Raw genomic sequence first — 21,494 nt, forward strand, 5'->3', positions numbered from 1 at the left:
GTTTAATATAAGTGCCACTTCCAGATCTGCCACTATCAAGTCTACTGCCATCTGTATCCAACTGAACAGCATCCATGGGGACATTATTAATTCTTTCAAGTGAAAGCTGTTTCATTCTTGGTATTCTAAAATTAAGTATTGTCAGTGTCATGATACTTTAAAGCAGATTTTTTTCTGATAAAATTATACTATTATAATTGAGGAATTAGGATTTTTTAGAAAGATAGTTTAGTATTATAACTTTTACATTTTAAAAATATCTTTGTTTTCATGTTGTTTATGTTAAAAGAGTGTTTTTTTTTATTAAAATTAATATATGCCAGTTTAAACAAAAGTAAGCAAAAACATTTGTTTTAAAGGAATATATTAAATTCAGTTTTCTTTCAAAATTGTTAATTATGCATTGTTCTTTATAAAGTTCATGTTTGTGAGAAATCCATAAAAATTTTCCAAGTTATTTTGTCCTGTTTTATTCAATCTAATTAGTTGAAGGAAGCCTTTATTTCCGATTTTTAAGAATGAAAAATAGTGCTGTTGAATGATTCTCTATCATTAAAAGCTCGTTAAGAATAAAAAGCGATGAGAAAAAATTAGCCTAAAAAAAATTACTGAAAATCCAAGATGACCAGTATGTCATAAATGTTAACTTACCAGAGATTTCTTGTCAGTAATCAAGCCAAGACTTTAATTCAATATTGATCAGCAAATAAAAAGTAATGATTTGTGTTCACTGGGGTGTGGTGGTTAATGTAACAAACTGAAAAGTTTGTGGAAAATCAAAAGGTTCATTTTGATAAAGCCTCATATTAATAAGTCTTTTTAATTTAGCTTTTGATTTTTTAAATGTATTTTAGGGCAGGGTTCGTTGATTTAAATCAGCTTGATTTAAATCATGATTAAAATCAAATGATTTTTTTAAAAAAATCATTGATTTAAATCAACTGATTTTTATATATATATTACATTGATTTTAAAAGTTAAAAAACAGTGCTTTAAATTATTGATACTTTTATTATTTTCCTTTCTTAGTTTTAAAATTTATTTTAATTAAATTGCTGCATTAATTAATTTTAGTTAACGAAATTACTTTCTTTCTTGGAGTGTGTTAAACACATTTAAAATTACATGTTTAAAAATCTTTTGATTCTTAACATTGAAAGTACAGATTAAAGTAAATATTTAATGCTGTCTTAATATAGACTTGCATAGCTGTAGAAAGTAAATAAACATGCTTTTTTTTCAAAAAGCAAATGTTAATTAAAATTCTACCTTTTGATTAAAAAAGCATGAAATTCAAATCTACATTATAGTTTATTGATGGAAATTTCTATATTTCTAAAGCTTGAGGTTATATTAAAAAGAAATTACCTTAATATGCCAAAAATAGAAAGAAAAAAAAAAGCTGAGTTCAGATATTTTTTTTCTGATATAGTGTCATTCTTCCCTATCAAAGTCTATTTGAAGCAGTAGGGTTATTAACTGGTTTTTATTTTTCTTCTCATAATATGTTTACGGTATCTTTGAAATTATCAGATTTTCTTTTGTGAAAAAAAATTCCAATGAGTACATAGATTTTTTTAAAAATGTTTTTTAGCTTAACTTATGTATTTTGATAAAGGATTAAAAATGAATATTTTAACATAAAAATATATAGATTGAATATTTATTTTTTGATGAATAACAACATTTATAAACACAATCTGTTGCATTTATTTTGCCATTTTATAAATCATGAGAAAAAAAAGAGATCACAATTTTAAATTAAAATTATACTGTGCTAATTGAAACTTTGTGTTATTAGTTAAAGTAGTATTCTTTAAATTATCTATTTTATCTTGTCTTTTAATTTCAATCATGCCTTTGTATCAAAATGGTCGCTATGCATTATAATGAAAAATTATTTTAGTAAGTTAGAGCTTCTAAAATATTGTTATAATATAGTTTTAATATTAATTTAATTTTGATTAAACATTTATAAAGTTTTTTTGATCATAAATTAAAGCTCTTATAGTGTATTTAAATAAAAATCAAAAAAATCTGATTTAAATCAAAAAAATCCGATTTAAATCAAAATAATCCGATTTTTTTGATTTTTTTTAAAAAAATCAAAAAAATCACGAACCCTGTTTTACCTAATATGTTTTTTATTTATTTTTTATTTTCATTTTATTCATGGGCATTATTTGCTTTATTTCATATAAAATTTATATCATGTGTATTCTGCTGTTCAGGGTGTTTCTTGCAGTTTTGATCTATGTTTCATCACCTTTTTTTGTATTATTATTGTTTATTTGTATCTCGCCCCGCCCTATTTAAGGGCATGCGAGAGTAGATACATACAACATACATAAAACTTTACACAAAACATCAGAAATTATATCAACAACCAGAAGAAAAAGAATAAAACACAAGCGAACAACAGTTAAAAACATGACCCCAAATCCAGCCAACACATTGAAAATCGCAAAGATCATAATTAAAAGAGTAAAAACAATATATACATAAAAGTGAANCAAGCCGTCCGTAAAAGTCTCAATTCCCTTGTTAGTTGGGGTCAATCCACCAAAGGGGACGGATTTATAAAGAGAAGGGTGAATATTAATAACTGGTTTCTCGAGTATCGTTGCTCTTAGAATTTCTTGAATATTATGGTCGTATTCCTCAATTCTGTAATTCCATCTTAACCTCTTTATACAAGTATCCTCAATAATTCTTAAATGAATGGGTTTCACCCCCGCCAGTANCGTGCGTGGTAAAAGCAATGCATAAAAGTAAAAGTTTCACCCCCGCCAGAATCTAGAGAGCCTCAGTGCTAGTTGTTGAATAGGCCCTTGTAATCACTATTAAGGATGTTCTTTGAATGGCATTAATTTTATCGTTAATTCTAGTAGTGTTACGATACCAGACACTGGCGACATAAAGTACGATTCTCTCCGTTGCTCTCTGGTAGATAATCTTTAAAATTTTTGGTTTCAGGCCCCAAGTTGCCCTGGCCACCCTCTTAATCAAATTATTAAATTTACCAACTCTCTCCTTAACGTGATTCAAGTGAGCTATCCGAGTCAATCCTGGGTCAAAGAGAATTCCTAGATATTTAAGAACTTGCACCTGCTTAATAGATTGTTTATGCTGATAACTCATCTTAATATTTGGTAACCTCGTTATTGTCTTCTTGGTTTTTGGAAAGGTTATACATTGTGTTTTGTTATCACTAAATTTAGGATTATTATTATGAGCCCAGGATGACAGTTCGGGGAGACAGAAGGTGGCCAATTGGTCAAAGCGATAAAGAATTGGATGTCTCAATAACAACAATATATCGTCCGCAAAAGCAATAATACGGCAATCTTCAACTTTCACATCATTAAACTGGCTAAAATTGATATTATTGTATCAATTGTATTATTATATGTTAACTTAGTAACTGTAATTACTTGTAATTTGTATTATTATATATTAACTTGTAATTTGTATTATTATATATTAACTTAGTTATTGAACAATTGTTGTTAACAGAATAGTAAAATTTATAGTTAGGAGAATCATAATTATAAAACTTCTTCATGTATAAGCTTCATTTGTATTTTTTAGTAATTTGCAAGCTTATTATTAATATTAGATTGTTTATATTAATTTTGTTCATAATTTTTTTTTTAGTTGCTAGGAATCAGTGATTAAATTTTCTAAACTTTTATTCCTATTTTGTGATTGCTAAAATTTGTGCCCAATGTTGAATCAATTGAAATACTGCAAATATTTTTTTGTAGTTAATTTTTTATCCAAATAATTTTTCCTACTTTCAATAATTGTCTCCAGTTTTGGATTCTATTTTATACAAAAATTGTAAGGTTTTTCTTCAAAGAAAGTTTAAAAAAAATTCAATTTTGGAATAAATTTTAAACTGAAAAATACGTGTTCTGGTAAGTCTGGTTTATTTTGCTCTAACAATTTTTTTACCTTTCCTATAATTTATAATTTCTTACCTTTTTTTTTACCTTTACCTTTTGATCTGGTCCTTTGTAGTGAAAAAATACCAAACTATTTTTCGATTCACCAATTATAGACTTTTTACTTGGATTATAACATAATCAATAATAGTTAAATCAATACTTTTCTAGAATTATTTGTTGATCAAGTTTCTCTTCAGTATCTCTGATCTCACATAACAAAAAGAAAAAAATCATGTAATTCTATTGTATTTAAACTTATGCAGTAACCTTGTATGTATTTACTTTGTTATTGTTTAAACCCTTATTTATTTTTTCCCCCTCTAGATTTTTGTTAATGTTCTCAAATACAAGTTAGATCATATGAGACGAAAAATTGAAACCGAAGAAAGAGACTCAACTAGTAGAGCATCTTTTAAATGTACTGTTTGTTCAAAAACTTTTACAGACCTTGAAGCTGATATGCTTTTTGATTTTTCTACTAATGAGTTTCGCTGTAGTTTTTGCGATGCTCCAGTGCAAGAAGATGAGAGTGCTTTGCCTACCACAGATTCTCGCTTGATGCTGGCAAAGTTTAATGAACAAATTGAACCTCTTTACAGTCTCTTAAGAGAAGTGGATGACATAAAATTAGCCCCAGAAATTCTTGAACCAGAACCTACAGACATGTCCCAAATTAAAAGGTGTGTTTACCATCCGTTAAATTTAATTGTTTTATATATATATTTTTTATGAAGTTAAGATTTTTGAAAATTGTGAACAATCTTCTGAATTATATAAAATATATAAACTTCCTCTCAATATATTCTTTTATTTTTCTAAAATAAGTTTACTCTGTTTATAAAAAGCATGTTTGCTATTTTTTAAATTGAATTGTTTTATCTGTTTCTCTTGTGAAGTTTAGATTTTTTTAAAAAAAAATCTTAACAGTTTTTGGAACAGTCTAAGTTTATTCTATTTAAATTTACCTCTCTCATTTTTTCCATAAAAAAAGTTAAAATCTTTTCCTGAATTTTTTTTCAATGTGTTTTGTTGTAGCTGAGTTTTTTTATTAATATTCAAAAAATGTAACTTCCTGGAGCTTCTTTCCTTGGCTACTTATTTATAACTTTTTACTCTTTTGTAAAACTCAGTAATATTTTTGAAAGAGGACTTAACTGGTATTTCTTGCCTTTTTTTTAATGTAAAAATCGCATCTGGACATTTTTAGCAGTTTTACAGCTTTCCATTTTATTTTGTGCAATTAAATACAAATAATGGATGACTTCTATACTAATACATTTTTTCATATTTCTTCGGACTTACTTAATGCAGCTCTAGTGCGATGTAAATGAACTACAACAACATATTTCTTCGGAAATGTTTTATGAGATATTTTATAACTTTAGAAGTGTTTGGATCATGTGATTTCTCATACATATATCAATGAAATTTAAGGCTTTTAAAAGGTTTATGGGACCGACAATAAATTACAAATGTAAAATAATGTTTTTAAACACCCTATGCCAAAAAATGTAGCAATAGATTTGTAACTTGTGACAGTTATTTTGGTTATTATATGAAATAATTTTTTATAATTTTGTGAGCCTAGCTTAAACATTTATGAAGAGATGGATATTTTTATAAAAAACAAATTTTTTTGTCTCACCTTTTTTTGCTATCACTTTAAAAATATTCAATAAAACTAAATAAACTTTTTAGAGCAATTTAAAATTAATTACAAAACTTTTGCTTTAAAATTTGAGAAAAATTTGTTGAAAAGCGTGTAAAATATGAGTAATTAAAATAGTTTTTTTAATGCTGTGCATGTACAAAAAATATAAGTTTTTTTCTTAATTTTGTAGTGAATCCGATTTGACAACTAATGAAAAAAGTCTGATTTGATTACCTTAAAAATTTAAAAGGTTTTAAGGAATTTTCAAAGAAATTTTTAAAAGGAAGCTCAAAATGATATGGGGTTTTCTGTAAATATTATTTTGAATCATGTGACAGAATTTAACAGCAAATGATAATACTATACAATAAATGTTCATGCACCAAAATGTGACTTAATGTGTTAAGAAAACAGACGGAAAAAAAAGATGCTTTTCTGGGGGATGATACCAACAATGCTAATGTCATTTTTAATAAATCTTGTGGAATAGTACAGAAAGAAATATGTGGAAAACCCCTTATCATTTTGAGTATTCATTTAAAAAGTACAATAACTACTTAGAAAATTGCTTGAAACTCTTTAAATTTTTTAGATATTTTAATCAGATTTTCTTTTAATTAGTTGCCAAATACTATTCACGATAAAATTACGAAATTTTTTGTAAAAATTTCCCCTTGCACGTGCAGTATAAAAGAACTACTTTAATTAGTCATTTCCTGTGCAGTTTTAAATGAATTTTTCTCAAATTTTAGAGCAAAAATTTTATAAATAATTTTAAATTGTTTAAATTTTAAATTTATAATAATTTTAAATTTTATAAATAATTTTAAATTTTGTTTAATTGTATTGAATATTTGTAAAGTTATAGCAAAAAAACGTGAAACAAGAAAAAAAAATTTTTGTTTGTAAAAATTTTCATTTATCCGTAAATGTTTAAGCTAGGCTTAAAAAGTTTTGTGTAATTTTTGCATATAATAACCAACATAACAGTCAGGTGTGGCTGCTGGCACCATGCCACATCTTTGAGTGTCCAGCAATGAGTGCTAATCTGAGAGAAATAGGAGTCTTGCCGTCATTGATACACCTTTATGACAATAATATCAAGCAAATCGCAGAAGCAGTAATCAAGACGCATGGAAACATTTGATTCGGCTATGTCATAGACACGACAAAAAAAAAAAAAAAAATAGCAGTCACAAAGTTATAAATATATTGCTGCTTTTTTTTGCCATAGAATGTTCAAAAACATTTTACGTTTGTAATTTATTGTCGGTCCCTGAAACCTCTAAAAGCTTTAAACTTCATTGATAAGATGTGTATAAGCGATTGCAGGATCTAAACTCTTCTGAAGTTATAAAATGATTCTCTCAGTACTTCTGGAGAAATATGTAAAAATGTATTAGGAAAGAAATGTTTTCATTATTTTGTTCACCCTCTGTAAATAAGCAGTGTTACATAAATTACTTATAAAGTTTTTACTTAATGCCAGTTTTTTAAGTGTTTTCTAAAATGAATAACATACATTTTCTTATTTTCAGGGATGCAAGCACAAACAAGAGTTCTCGGCCAAACCAATCTCTTAATGATAATCATGGTGTTTGGAGTGGTGATGCCACCAGGAATAAAAGTTATGACTTTGGCAATAACCAAGGCATTACTGTCAACTTTAATGCAGAAAACACAGCTGCTACAAAGGTTCAAGAAAAGAAAGAACAACCTATCTGGATGGTTGAAAGTACAGTTAAAGCTGAAGCCAAAGATGTACTTACTTACATTTTATTTAATTTTAGAATTAAAAACTTTAAGCGAGGAAAAGTGTTTTTAAAAATTTTTTAGAGTATGTAAAGTTAATATCTTTTTTAAAGCTCTTCTAACTTCAACCATGAACTTAGTTTAGGATAGAGCCTGGTTGCTATCTCATACCGCAAACCATTTTTCTTTCAATTTTTTTCAATACAAGTGACTTAGTCATTTCACACCATTTGGCAAATAAAGCATTCAGGCAACTTCTTCATAGTTACTGGCATCTGGTTTCCTCAGATGTATGCAATCATGATCTTTTAAAGTCAAGTTGTGTTTGTCTTTGCCAGGTTAGCTAAGTAAAAATGACAGTTAAGGCCTGGTTTCTTAGGACAGGACGCCGTCAGCTGGAAATCAGCGCTAACCTCTGATTGGTCCATTTGTGAGTTTGATAGTAAACGTCATCAAACGCTCATCTTGATTTACAATTGCCGTCCAACTCTACTGCAGTTGGATTACAACGTAACATTAACTACAGAAGGCAATGGCGGACAACATCCAACAGCACATTGAAATCAGCCAAGATTTTGATTTTGACATTAAACATAGCTTCTTAATTAAACATAGCACTCTTCATTTAGCTTAGCTATAATGTGTTTTTTCTTGGACAAAGTCATTATTTGTTCTCTAAAACACTGGCCGACAAAAAAAATCAATACAAATTCAAAATAAATATTTGTTTACGTTATTAACGCATGCGCAATGAGAGATAATGTCTGCGTTGGACGGACTGCTCACGCTGAGCTAACAAAAAAGTATTTTTTTTGGCGTCAGCTCTACGTCAACTTTCCGCTGAAGCCCAGATAAGGCGCTTGTCTTAAGAAACCAGACCTTTAGACTGGCTTTGAGTCATCCATGTTTAATGAAGATTTATTATTCATAAAATGCTGAAAACATGTGAAATTTTTAAAAAAGATGATGTTAGATGATAAAGCATTTCTAAAAAAGACAAAATTCACAAAATGTGTAAAATTATATATATAACATTCAAGAAGGTTTATTTATACCGAGTTTCGTATATATTTTCACTTTGAAGTTCAACTGTATATTCTGAAATATATTTCATTCTGTTAAAATTTTGTGAATATGTTCACTTTTTCAGCTTCAATTGTAAATGCATGTTCATTCAGTTAAATTTTTGTGAATGTGTTCACTTTTTCAGCTTCAATTGTAAATGCATGTTCATTCTGTTAAAATTTTGTGAATATGTTCACTTTTTCAGCTTCAATTGTAAATGCATGTTCATTCAGGTAAATTTTTGTGAATATTTTCAATTAGTGATTTGGATACATTTTTAAAGATATAAATTTTATTCATTAGTGTTAGTAAAATTTTGTTTTTTCTAATTAGAAAGAAATCGCCCATTTATGACAAATACTTGTGTATATAAAATTTCAATGCAGTTAGAGCTTGATAATATCAGATTTTGAAATTCAATATGCAGTTGTTTGCTATTTTTCTGGTTTAAATTGAAATTGCAATAAGAAAGAAAAATTCCCAGTTTTTGCAAACTATCCCTTTCATGTCGTAAATTGTGCTACATGCAGAATCTTTTTATTTTATTTTTTATTCTTGAATCTTGGCAGCTATGCAAATTTTTCTTATTCATTTAAGCCATGTTGACACAGTGGTTAAGGCATTCAGGTGTAATTGTGAAGAATTGAGGTTCAGCTGAGCTTCAAATTGAGAGATACTAGTTTATCTGAGAAGTAAAGGGGGTCAGTTGAGTTTGCTGAACAGATTGCCCCCCTCATGTTGTTTGTTACGAAATTGAGGAGCATCCTTAACATTTATGACCCCTTTGCCAACTCTTTCCAGGAGTACTAAACATTTAATAAAATAATGTAAGGATTTATTTGTTACAAAATTTAAAATAATTTGGATTTTTTACAAAATTAATTTTTTTAAGTAGACTACATATATAATTTGAATTAAAATACAAGTATTCTGACCATAAAAAGAGGATAAAAGTAATCAATGATTACTCTAACTATAATAATGCATTATTAGTCAATTTGAATACGCAAATTTGTGTATGTATTTTTCTATTAATACATTTACATTCATTTTGGTATTGATAAAGTGTATTACATAAGTTTTTCTTTAGAACTTGTATATTACATATAATCAATATCAAAATTAATCTTATTATTTAAAAACTTTTTTCTTATTTAATAATATGTTCTTGGTAAGAATGGATACATATTGTTTTTATGTCTAGATTTAAATAATTGAATATTTTATTAATTTTTTTTAAATAAAAGTTTTAGTTTGTTTTAAAGATTTAAAAAAAAAAATTCCTTATGGTAGATTAATGAGGATTTAGCATGATCTGTCTATTATGTGTAATTCTTTCTATAAATTCAATTTCAAGTACACTTTAACTATCAATGAGCAGTCATAAGTAAACCTGAAATGAGAAAATATTTCTTTATAAATTTTTTTTATCTGTCCATTTGTGTGATGTTCAAATGCCACAGTAATACTTTATACTAAATTCATCATCAATCACAACAGTGCTTTCGTTTTTTTCTATCATTTCATTTCATTTTCCCTTGCTTTCTTTATCTCTTTTCTTTCAATTATGTATCTTGCAAATGTTCTATTTGCTTCCACTGATAATCTGTTGTACAGACCTCTGTTCAACTGTCTTTTCTTAACCATACATTCTTGCCATACAATAGTCTGTAACTCCTTACTGGGTTCCAGGAACACTTTCACAGACACAGAACGTATAAATAAGCTCTATACTACTTGCAAATGAAGAGTATTTGTTTGATAATGAAGCAACCTTCTATTTTTTTTTAACACCAAGTTAGGTTTTAGTTTCATTTAACTTAAATGTTCTGTTAATTTCTTTTAGCATATTTTCACTTTGGAATTTTTTTTTCTCTCACTTATGTAGTATTTTTATTGCAATCAAATGCTTAAGTGAGAAAAGTTATAAATTAAGTTTTGAAACATAGTGAAAAACATTTTGACTATGTTGCTGGTTGTTGGGATCACTGGCTAAGGGGCTTAGACTCCACAATTTTGAGATCAACAGCATGAGTCAGCATTGTGCACTGACCACCCTTACTTCTCAGACAAACTTCAATTCATTGATTTCAATCTATTACTTTATATAATCAAAAAGGTTTTTAACTATTTATAATGCAATGTCAATAGATGTGGCATTACCGAATTTGCCATCATGTCCTATCTCTACTATGTGTACTGTACTATCATGGCAATAGTTTCTCCACTAAAATTAAAATTTGATTTAAAAATTAAACAAAATAAATTAATAGAATGGTTTTTATACAGTTAAATAAATAATAATTTAATATCACATTTTATGACCATAACAAGAGAAATACTGATGTTGAGGGGGAGGGGCTTTTGATAACATCATCACTTCATCCAAGCATAAATTATTCGGCTGGGATTTGGAATTTTGAGTAGATTCTGTATTAAGGTGTCACATATGAATATTATTAATAAGTTTCGAGTTTTTAAAAAAAATTTTTTTCTATGTGTTGATTGTTTGATATAATTGATTTTTGATGGAATTGTTTTAACAATTTTTCTAGACGTCTGATTTCGCTTGGGGACAGGAAAGAGTACCTGGACATACAGTGGACAGTAGTCCTTTTGTTAAACAAGATGATATAATGGAAGCACTTTTAGCACATGAAAGGAAAGGTAATGCAGAGCAGAAAATCGTTATTCCTGGTCAACATAACCATGAAGAAAGCAGTAGTGGTTCTGATGAAAATTCCAAAACAATGCAATCATCATTTGCAGAACCTGGTAAGCATTCAGATAGAACTAAATTTTATTGTGAATGTAAAATATATAACATTTTGAATTTTTCATTTAATAGTTTGGAAAGAATTAAATTTCATAATAAAAAGATACTTGTTTAATACTTTTTTGACCTTTTTAAGTTTTTATAGTTTTTGAGTTGCTGAATTATTGATTTAATATGTATAAAGTTGTCAATTAAACTTCATTTTTTTATGTTCAAAATTTGCTTAAAAATAATTCTTACTATTAAAATTGTGTCCCAGGGTTAATTAACAAAATTTTAACTTCAAATTTTTGCACCTTCAAAATCTATGAAAAGTTAAACATGTTTTATTGTACAATATATTAAATGTACAATATTATTGTTACAGTTTCAAAAAAAAAGTTAAGGAAATTTATTGTTACTTTTTTCAGTTTAAATAAAATTAACTATAACATATGTAACCTTAAGTTAGCTAGGTGTGTAAAAATATGTTTTAAACTATAAATGTGGGGCAACATAACAAATTTTGTATTTAAATAGTGTTGTTTTTTGATTCCGTAATGTAAAAAATGTAAAGTGGCAAATATAATATTGGAAATGAAACTTAAAATGAATCATGAGTATCCTTGTATATAAGTTCATTTAAATTTATCTTACACTAAGTTCATTTATGTCAAGTTTCTAAAGAATTCCTAAAAAGAAAAGTTTGGAAAAAAAATAATATGTATCAAAAATTAATCCCAGTTTTTAAATTAATATGTATGTTGCCGTTTGAGATTTTAAAATTTTCTTTAGATTCACATTCCTTTAGATTACTAATTACTAATAATTTAAAATGAATTAATGTTACAAAAATTGATTTATACTAACAATGAAATTTCGGTAAATTTAAAGTTATCAGTTCATTATAATATTTAGTTTGTTGTAATAATTCTGTGAAATTTACATTATTTAATAAATAAACTGACAATTTGTAATATTTTCCTGATGTTATAATTTTTTTTATAAAAACTAATAAAAATGCTTATATATAAGCTTATATATATGCAGGAAAAAAATAAATCTCTAGGAATAAACAATGTAACTTTTTGTACCATCCATTTTCATTGAGGAGTCATTATCTCCCTCTTTTGACAGTAATGTCAAAACCTATATTAATGGTTCTACATTGATAAAATTTTTTTTCATTTTTAAAAAATTTCTTTAAATTGTGCAACACTTGGACAAAAAGTTGTGTCATTTTTATTCAAGTATAGTTAAATTAAAAAAACATTTTTATGAATGCAATTTTTAGTAAGTAGTTTCCTATAAAACTTTTATATGCATATTTTGTGGATTTTTGAGTTGCATATTCTAAATATAACTAATAAAACTAAAATTTTTGAAATTGTTTTGAGTATTTTTTTATCACTTATAACTTGAGAGTTATGCAAACTTTTTACTTTTATCGTACTGTGTATATTAAAAATTTTGATCCTCTTATCATATAAGGCGTAATTTTTATAAAGAGCTATTTCTAACGGAACAATTACTTTTAGCTAACACCTTTTTTCCTATTCCAATTTTTTTTTTAAATCCCATATAAATATTATGTTATGCCCAACTAATAATTAATTATACAGTTTTGGTGTGTTTTTTTTTTTAAATATGATAATTCTTTTCTGCAGAAATTGGTGAAATGGAAAGTGATGAAGATGATAACTTAATGGTGACTGTTGGTGACCATAAATATCCTTTAAACGAAGTCACAGAGGAACTGATATCAAGGATGACTGCTGATGAAAAAGAAGCATATATCAGACTAACACAAGACTTATATGCTAGTATATATGAATGAATCATTTTTTTATATTTGAAAGAAGAATTATTTTCATATGTAAATAAATTTATCTTGAATGACCTGGCCATTTGTAAATTTAATAATCAGTTATCATTATTTCATCATATGTTACTCACATTATTTATTGACTATCTATGTTTTTTATGGTTATAATATGAAGGAAGTTGTTAAAGATGTTGCATTTTAGAAATATTTTAATTAAAGGGTTTTGTTTAACCGCACAAAATGTATAATGGATTATATGGAATGAAATAGCCACACGAATAATTAGAGTTTGTTAAATTATTTGTACTTATATTTTTTTATTTTAAGTTTTCCCAATTTCATATTGTTTTCTTGAAGGAACAAAGGAAAAAACTAAATATGAGAGGGAAATTTAGAAATTTTATTCTAAGTTTTGAAAGAGAAAAAGCCTTCATATAAAAAATAATCTATTTTAAGATCAGAATTGATTTATGAATTTTAGTTGTTACTCAATTCTTCAATGACAATTTCTGAGTAAAATAATTGTACGTTCTCACCTAGTACACTTAAATGAAATTTAACATGCATTGCAAAATATTCCTTGTTTATTGAGATTTTTTTTTACTTGTCACTGTTGGTTATATAATAACTGGTTTTGTTACTCTACAAGTTGAAGTTTTAAGTTGAGAAAGGATATATTATGTCCCCACTTACCTCACATCTTAAATGACATCATCATTGATAAATTCATCAAATTTCTAGTTTTTTTCCCTGTGGTAGTTTAAAAGGGAATAGATAAAACTAAATGTTGGAAGTATTTAAATTATGAAAGTTTAAGGAAGTATTTAAGTGGGAAAGTTTTTAAGTTATTTTTTATGGCATGCCAACCATGATTATTTATAAAAGAGAAAGAAAAAAAATCTGAATTGAAACTCTTATTAAGTAAGAAAAAAGTTTGAGTTATCAAGGGACAAAACTAAAACATTTGACTAAATGTAAAAATAAAAACTAAATTTTTTTTAAAAATTTCGAGTTAATATGTAAAAGTATTTTAGAATTTGTGTGAGATAGTCATAACTGCTAATGCTTCTCCATGTTCCAATAGACAACTGGAGTTTGTCAATTTCTCCTGAGTTCTCACTGGAGTTTGTCAATTTCTACTTATTTTAATACATCTTAAAAAATTCCGTAAATCAGGGAAAGTTTCAGAAAACATCTCTTACGAAAATATTCTTAATTTAATTTATTGCTTATCTGAGTTATCAGTCTCGTTTATAGTTATGTGTTTAAAGCTTTTCTTTTTTGAATATTTTATGATTTTTCAGTTCACGATTTTTAAATTAATTTAAGAATATGTTATCACCATTTAAAATTAGCTATAACATAAGAGTTTTATGCATTTTGCCATAATTGCTATTGCAAAATATAACTTTTTTTAATTAAATTGATTAAGCTTTCCATATTCTATCGATATAATGCTTTATGTTGATATATTCTAAAAGAATTGTTTTTTATTGCATTTGTATAATATATAATATTCAAAGTGCACATTAAATGATATTTTTGAAACCGAATGTGCTATCTAAAAAGTGCCTTAGTTACAAATATGTGGTCTTTATATGAAAATTTAGTAGTTTTATATGCTGTTATGCTGCACATTCTTTTCCTTTGTTTGCTCAAACAAACTTTAAAGGCTTTGACTTGTTTTTATTCTGTCTTATTCTAAGTTATATATGTGAAATGTTTATTTTTTTCTGGTTTCTTATGAAACTATTTTGAATATCACTGCAATTCATTATGAGGGTTTCAATTGGAATTTTTAGGAATTGGATTTAGAGGGGAAAAAAGTTCAAGATTTCTTAACCAGCTTTTAAATCTCTGACGTTTAGAATCTTATGAGGGGTTTTCTTTAGAAATGATATAAATTTTTTAATTTATATTGCAATTTTAAAATTATAAGCTACTGTAAAACAAAATTTAATGATAATTAATATATTTAAGTAAATATATGTTGAATGTTTCCATGTTTTTTCCCCTTTATAAACCTTTAAAATATTTTTTTTTCAATCGAAAAGATAAGGGAATGAAGGAGATATGTAACAAGAAGCATGTTTGCAGGTTACTTTTTAATTTGGCCCTTTTTTTTCTTCTTTACTATATTGCATACCTTTGGCATTTCAGTATTGTGGGGATGCTACTATCAAATAGTAATGCTATCAATATAGAAGATACTGATGTTATGTAGAATGCCCAATCATGATATAGAATGCCTGCTCATTTGTAAGCGACGTATAAGATCTGAGATTTATTTTTTGCTTCATCTAATATTGTATACAGTACCTAGGATTCTTAAGTATCTTAAATTTTCTTTAGGCATAATATGACTCATGTGAATTAGTATACAATTTGTCTTGCCATTGTACAGAATGCTTGTAGATTTCCACTAGTCATTCTATAGAACATCTAGGCAATGTATGAAATATTAATAATTTCAATTTTGCTGTTTTTTTGGGCATTCTATATGATGTCAGTTTTCAAACACTGATAGTAACATATGCAAATCTTTTTTTTAGCAATAATGTGATTTTTTTTAAAAATTGTGTTGCACATCTTTATTTGCTTATGTTGTCAAATATCAGTTCTAAGGCAAAATATGTTGGTTTGCATATTTCTATTAGATATTTAAGATCTCCGTTCTTTCAGTCATTAAATTTTTTGGTGGCACAAATTTAAAAAAGAAGAAGATTTTTTTAAAAGTAATTTAAATGTTGTTTTGGTTCAAATAAATCATAATTACTAATTTATATTATTTTTACATGTAACTTTCATAAAATTATCATAAATGTTAAACTTGCATACCAAGATAACAGCAATGTCATAAAAGTGTGATTCACGCCTCTTTTATTAATATGATCGCTTTCTTTTTTCTTTCTATTATTTATTCATACCTTTCGAGTACCCCCCAAAAAAATGTTTCCATTTGCAATTTATTTGATTTTTTATTTAAGTTCTGAATTAATTTTCTGGCACAATAATCATATTTCATATATAGTATCTGAATTTAATAATAGTTATGTTTAATTTATTTTGGATAATTTACATTGTTCTCATTATTCTTTTTCATGCCATTAGTATCTATGTTAGACTAGCATTATATGATTCTCTCTCTACAGAATTGCTAGCAGTGTTATAAAACAGTGATGCATATCCTAAATATAATAATCTGTCTTTCTTATTCTCTGACTTTATATAAATTCTTTTCTTTTTTTATTTATTCCCTCAAGTTTAAATTCCCAAAGAAAAATCTATTTATTTGCAGTTATTTTTGTGTTTTAGACAATTTATTTTGTGTGTATTTAAGTTATGAAACAAAACTTAAAACCTGGCACACTCTTACTATTTCAAATATTAATTATTTAATAATTTCATTGTAATTGTGGTACCGAAGATTCATGGCTATTATTATCATTATTTTAAATTATTATATTTAATTAATTATATATATTTATAGTTAATTAAATGAATGGTTTAAAACAATGAAATCATTATTTTAAATGTATTATGATTATATATAATACATTTTATAATTTAATTAAGTCTGTTTTTTTTTTTTTTTTGTCACATGAATAATATTTATCCAGAATGTTTAACTGTCAAGAGGAGCATGAAAAGAATTAATTTTGACGCACGTTTGTGGAGCATTTTTCCGTGTATATTCCTTTTGCTCATATTAACTATTATTTATTAACTTTTTAAAATTTAATTTAACTGTTTTACAATCTACTGATCAAAATTCAAGTTATTTTTGGGGGTTTTTTTCCATGAAAAATAGAGAACTCATCATGATTTTTTAAATCTATTTCATGTTTTGTCATGTAGAACATCTTTTGTTAAGAGTGTAAATATATTTATCATCTATATGATTTTATTTTCAATAAAAATTATTAATTTCATTTGGGCTATTCATAACATATAATTATCTCTTTATTTTTTATAAATTAAAAACTTTGCATTTTTGCTTGGAATAATGTTTAAAAAATACATTATGTGTATGCGTTTGCAATTAAACACATTGAACTTTCACATTGTACTTCAAAATTTATATTGTCCTTATAACATTGTTCAATTATGATGATAAATCAAAATAAATCATTTAATTTTTATTACTCATCTCATTAAAGCTAGCAAATATTGAAGTTTTATTTTATGTTTTTGTTTTATATTTTGATATTGCTTATCTAACATATGAATTTGGAATAAAAATTAAATTCAAATTAATGCTGCAAAAGCTTGTAAAACTTTTAAGAAATTATGAAATGACACAAAAATTAAATTATGTTAATTTATAATTGATGACAATATTCAGTTTAACATAGACCTACTCTAACTCGTTAGTGAGCTTTTTATTTTGAACTTAGTTCAAAATGTGTTTAAGAAAATGGACATAATTTGAATTGTGTATTTAAGAAAATGGTCATTGCTCAATCTGCTTATTTAAAGATACAGACACAGATCAAAATCCAAATTTTAACAATTGAACCATGAATTTAGCTTCAGCGATTTTTAAAAATTAAATATTGGGTTGAGTGAAGAGTCATTTCGTTTTTCCCATATTTTTCAAACCCATATATTTAAATAAAGGTTAAAGATCAATCAATGCTATGTATTTCCTTTTGCTCAATGACCGTTCGTCATCTTTCCCTAAGCTTCATAATTCCTGGTGCGTAGAAAAACCCGCCTTTAATTGCCTGAAACTGAATAAAGTGTCGATTTAAAACCTTATCTGACTTCAACGTTAATCCACGCAAGGAAATTGTGAAGAGATCGAAGCAAGTGGAAGTCTGAGAGCTTCATGTCAGGTGAGTATGCTAGGTGGAGCAACACATCCCACCCAAGCTCTAATAATTTTTGATGGGTCGCCAAAAATGTGCATGGTCTGGCGTTGTCGTGAAGGAACACTACTTTACAATTGCGAACTGCGGACGTTTCCGGATGACAGCTTCGTTCAAACTGCCCAATTGCCAACATTACCTATCCGAATTGATTGTGCCGTTACTTTGTTGGAGCTCAATAACAGCACCACACGCTTTCAGTCTTACTATATTGAGAGCATAACCTTCCTTTAACGAAGTTCTGCTTTTGAAGTCGCCGGTGATTCATCACCTCGCGACCAAAACCTTTTGTGCACCACATTGTTGTTAACAATTCCATTCTCACCACCAGTTATCATACGTTTCAAAAAAGGTTTGTTTTCTTCACATTTCATGAGCATATTGCTGATGTTTTATTCGTGATGTCAACTGAACTTATTTGAGATTATGAAGAATCCAAATATCGAGCTTTACCTATCCCAGTTTCTTTAGTTTGACGTGAACAGTTTTGACTGATCTTCAATGTAATGGAATCAATGTCTATTTTACCATCATCAATCTGGGTAAGCCTTCCTGATTGAGGAGCACCTTTCAAAATCACAGCTGCCAACTCTTCCGATTTTCCCGGAAGATTTTAATTTCGTATTTGATGTGGTACCGAAACTCATGTCATGCCATTAGACTTTTTGAATTATAATAATAATTATAAATGAGTTTGACCACCTCTACCACTACATATAAATAATTACGACGAATATATAAAAGCATACTAATCTTTATGATAGCGAATTTTAGCGGAGTCAAAATATAAATACATATATTTTTGAGTAAGATTGTTCTTCGGTGATTGTTTTACTACCACTTAAAAAATTCATTCTCAGAAAGAGTAAAAGTTGGCAGGTATGAAAATTATATTATCAGCGTTCAATTTTTTAAACCAGTTTAGCCGCTGTAAACTTTTTGCAATTTTTTACAAGCTTGAGGCTCGTTTTTTCCTTTTACGGAAGTAAAACAGTTAAATGTGGCAAAAACGAACAGTGTGTTTTTTCTTGTTCACAGTGTTGTAAAGTCTCCAAAACTCAACAAAATCGCACAATTTGTTTTTTTGCAATGACGCCTAAGTTGTGATTGACATAGCAACTACTATTTCAAATGCTTGAAGTATTTCACAAACAGTGCAACTGACATCTGTAGCAAAAAAACGCAATATAATTATTACAAAGCAAAGTTACGGACTTCGCAATGAATTGGAAAATTACAGGTGATGTTTTCGTATTCAGATCTCTTAACAGTAAAGTGTTGTGTAAAATACGAAATTCCAACAACAAAATTGCATGGCAAATTTATTTGAAATTATTAGTTAATTCTTTATATAATAACAATACTCGTAAGAGTAGTTTGAAATATGGTATCAAATGCTGTGTTCAATTTCTTTAATACCCATTTTAAGTTGTGTTCCTTTTTCATGTGAGTCAAAATTACAGAAATGGAACGTTAAGCTCATTTGAAGACCTTTAAATAATAATTTAAATCGGCCCTATTAACGCCAAATTTCTGCACTTCTACTTGAAATATAAAATGATTAGATTAATCATATTAATAGATTTTTCAATTCAAAGTTCAAATAAATTTATTTTTAAATAGAAAATCGAAATCTACAGTAAGAAATTGGAATTTTTTAAAGTCTGAAATAATGTCCTCTTTTTTTTTTATCTCTAAATAAGTTATGAAAGAGTAGTATATACTTATGCTTAGATATACAAGTATATACACTTTTGAGAAACTCAAATATGATTCTTGTTTTTTTTTTTTTTTTGTAAAACAAACAAACTTTTATTGTTGTAATCACGAATGGATGATTTATTTGAAAAACCGGCCGGAAACGAAGTATTTTTGATACCATTTTTTAAACTTTTGTATGGCCCGCAGAAATTTCAAAAGACGAATTTTTACATGACGAGCTTGCAATGTGTTAAAAAGCCTATCAATGTTGGACTACCTATTACCAAAATCTTAAGCTCAGAGAATGTAAGAAGACAAGGGAACTTGAGAAAAGAGCTTACCAAACTCACGCTTGTGGCAAATTATTTGAATGGAACTAATCTGCATTTGCACTGCATAGAGAAGAAAACAACGAAAATCAATGATTAGCCCGACGAAAAAAGACTCTAATGTATAATCCGTAAAGCACATGAAATTTTTTGTTATTGGAGTGAGTGGAGTTTAATATATACAAATCGACCAGCCTTCGTCTGAATTGTTTCTATGAGAAGAAATTGCTGTCTCCTTTGTTCGACCTCCGTAATTTATGTTCTTTGTATTAAATTTTTTTGTGGCGCAGAAGATAGGCAATACGTAAGTCTCAATTTAACAAAGATCATTAATTTCATTAAAATTGCTTCAAACAGTTATTTCACAATATAAATAATTCATTCAATTAAAGTCGCGGTGGCTCAGGGGATTGAGTGCCGTCTGCCTTTAAATGAGGTGATCCAGGTTCGATTTCTGGAAGTTGCTAGTTAATGAGAATCCTGCCCCCGGCTCGTATGGACCGCAGAACTGATGTAAAATATCCTCAGTGGTAGACCGATCATGGGTGTTAGGATCCGGTCGTCGTCAGGCTAACCGTGAGTGGTTTTCCTCTCCATGTAGCGCAAAAGCGTGCTAGTTCTACCAAAAAAGTCCTGCACGCAGACTAGTTTGCTCCAATGCTTGATCAAGGAGTTCCCTTGTCTGCAGGGTTGGGTTCGAAATTACTAGGTTATGGAGTTGTACATTGGGAGTCGTAAACTCAGAATTGGATCCACTTTTCAACGCCGGTTATAAATTTCTCTAAATTCAGTCATGAACATGGTTTTTAAGAGTCTGATTCAAAATTATTGACTTTAAGTACAATAAAAAAAAATATTTTCGAACTAAATAACATTAAAAATATTAAGTCAGATAAAAAATAAAAATCCCCTTAATTTTATAATTTCTTCGCAGATAATATTGAGTAAAAATAATAATTGATAACTCAGAATCAACAAAATAAAAAACCGCTCTCTCTTTTTCTTTATATCAAACGACTGAATGAGCAAACTTATGAAGATAATTTTTAAACGTCAAGTGTTTAGGTTCTCATACGAAATTTATTTTAAACAACCATTTGTTCAGGAAATAATACATCATTTCACTTTTTCGGAATAACGTTTTCTGTCGAAAAATGCAGACTCTTGGATTTACCGTTGCTTTTTTACTGGTTTGGGGAACCGTGCATGCCGAATTTTTTAAATTCGAAGATTGTAGTAAGTTTTTATTTTTGTTCTCATCTACCTGTTATTAATTTTTATACATCATTTTGTTCCGATAAAAGAAAGGTAACTACAACGTTTAATAATTTACTATAACACTATGAATTTAACTAGCATTACAAGATGGTTTTTTAAGTTCATAAATTTTATAAAATATATGAGATGCAGTTCATATTCTAAAGGAAAGCAAATATTTTTATTAATTCCTTCAGTTGGAATATTTGAATTATAAATGAAATATTTCTTCTTTTGAAGTAAGAATTTTAAATAGGATAATTATGTTTCAAAGCAAATTAAGATTATTTTAAGGGTAACCACAATAAATGAGAACCATACTTAAATAAAATGGGAAC

The 21,494-nt window shown here is 27.4% G+C and overlaps 1 protein-coding gene across 3 annotated transcripts in view; it reads left to right on the forward strand.

Moving 5' to 3' along the window:
* LOC107443929 (transcription factor IIEalpha) overlaps positions 1-21,494 on the forward strand; it is a 34,152-nt gene that overhangs the window by 3,630 nt on the left and 9,028 nt on the right. For all 3 annotated transcript variants that reach the window (XM_016057954.3, XM_071181230.1, XM_016057953.3), the window contains 4 exons: positions 4,275-4,630; positions 7,140-7,362; positions 10,974-11,193; positions 12,841-21,135. In XM_016057954.3, the coding sequence (XP_015913440.1) occupies positions 4,275-4,630; positions 7,140-7,362; positions 10,974-11,193; positions 12,841-13,010 (969 nt within the window). In that variant the 3' untranslated portion in view covers positions 13,011-21,135. The remainder of the gene's footprint in view (positions 1-4,274; positions 4,631-7,139; positions 7,363-10,973; positions 11,194-12,840; positions 21,136-21,494) is intronic.

The sequence above is a fragment of the Parasteatoda tepidariorum genome, chromosome 5 (genome assembly GCF_043381705.1).
Source record: "Parasteatoda tepidariorum isolate YZ-2023 chromosome 5, CAS_Ptep_4.0, whole genome shotgun sequence".
NCBI lineage: Eukaryota > Metazoa > Arthropoda > Arachnida > Araneae > Theridiidae > Parasteatoda > Parasteatoda tepidariorum.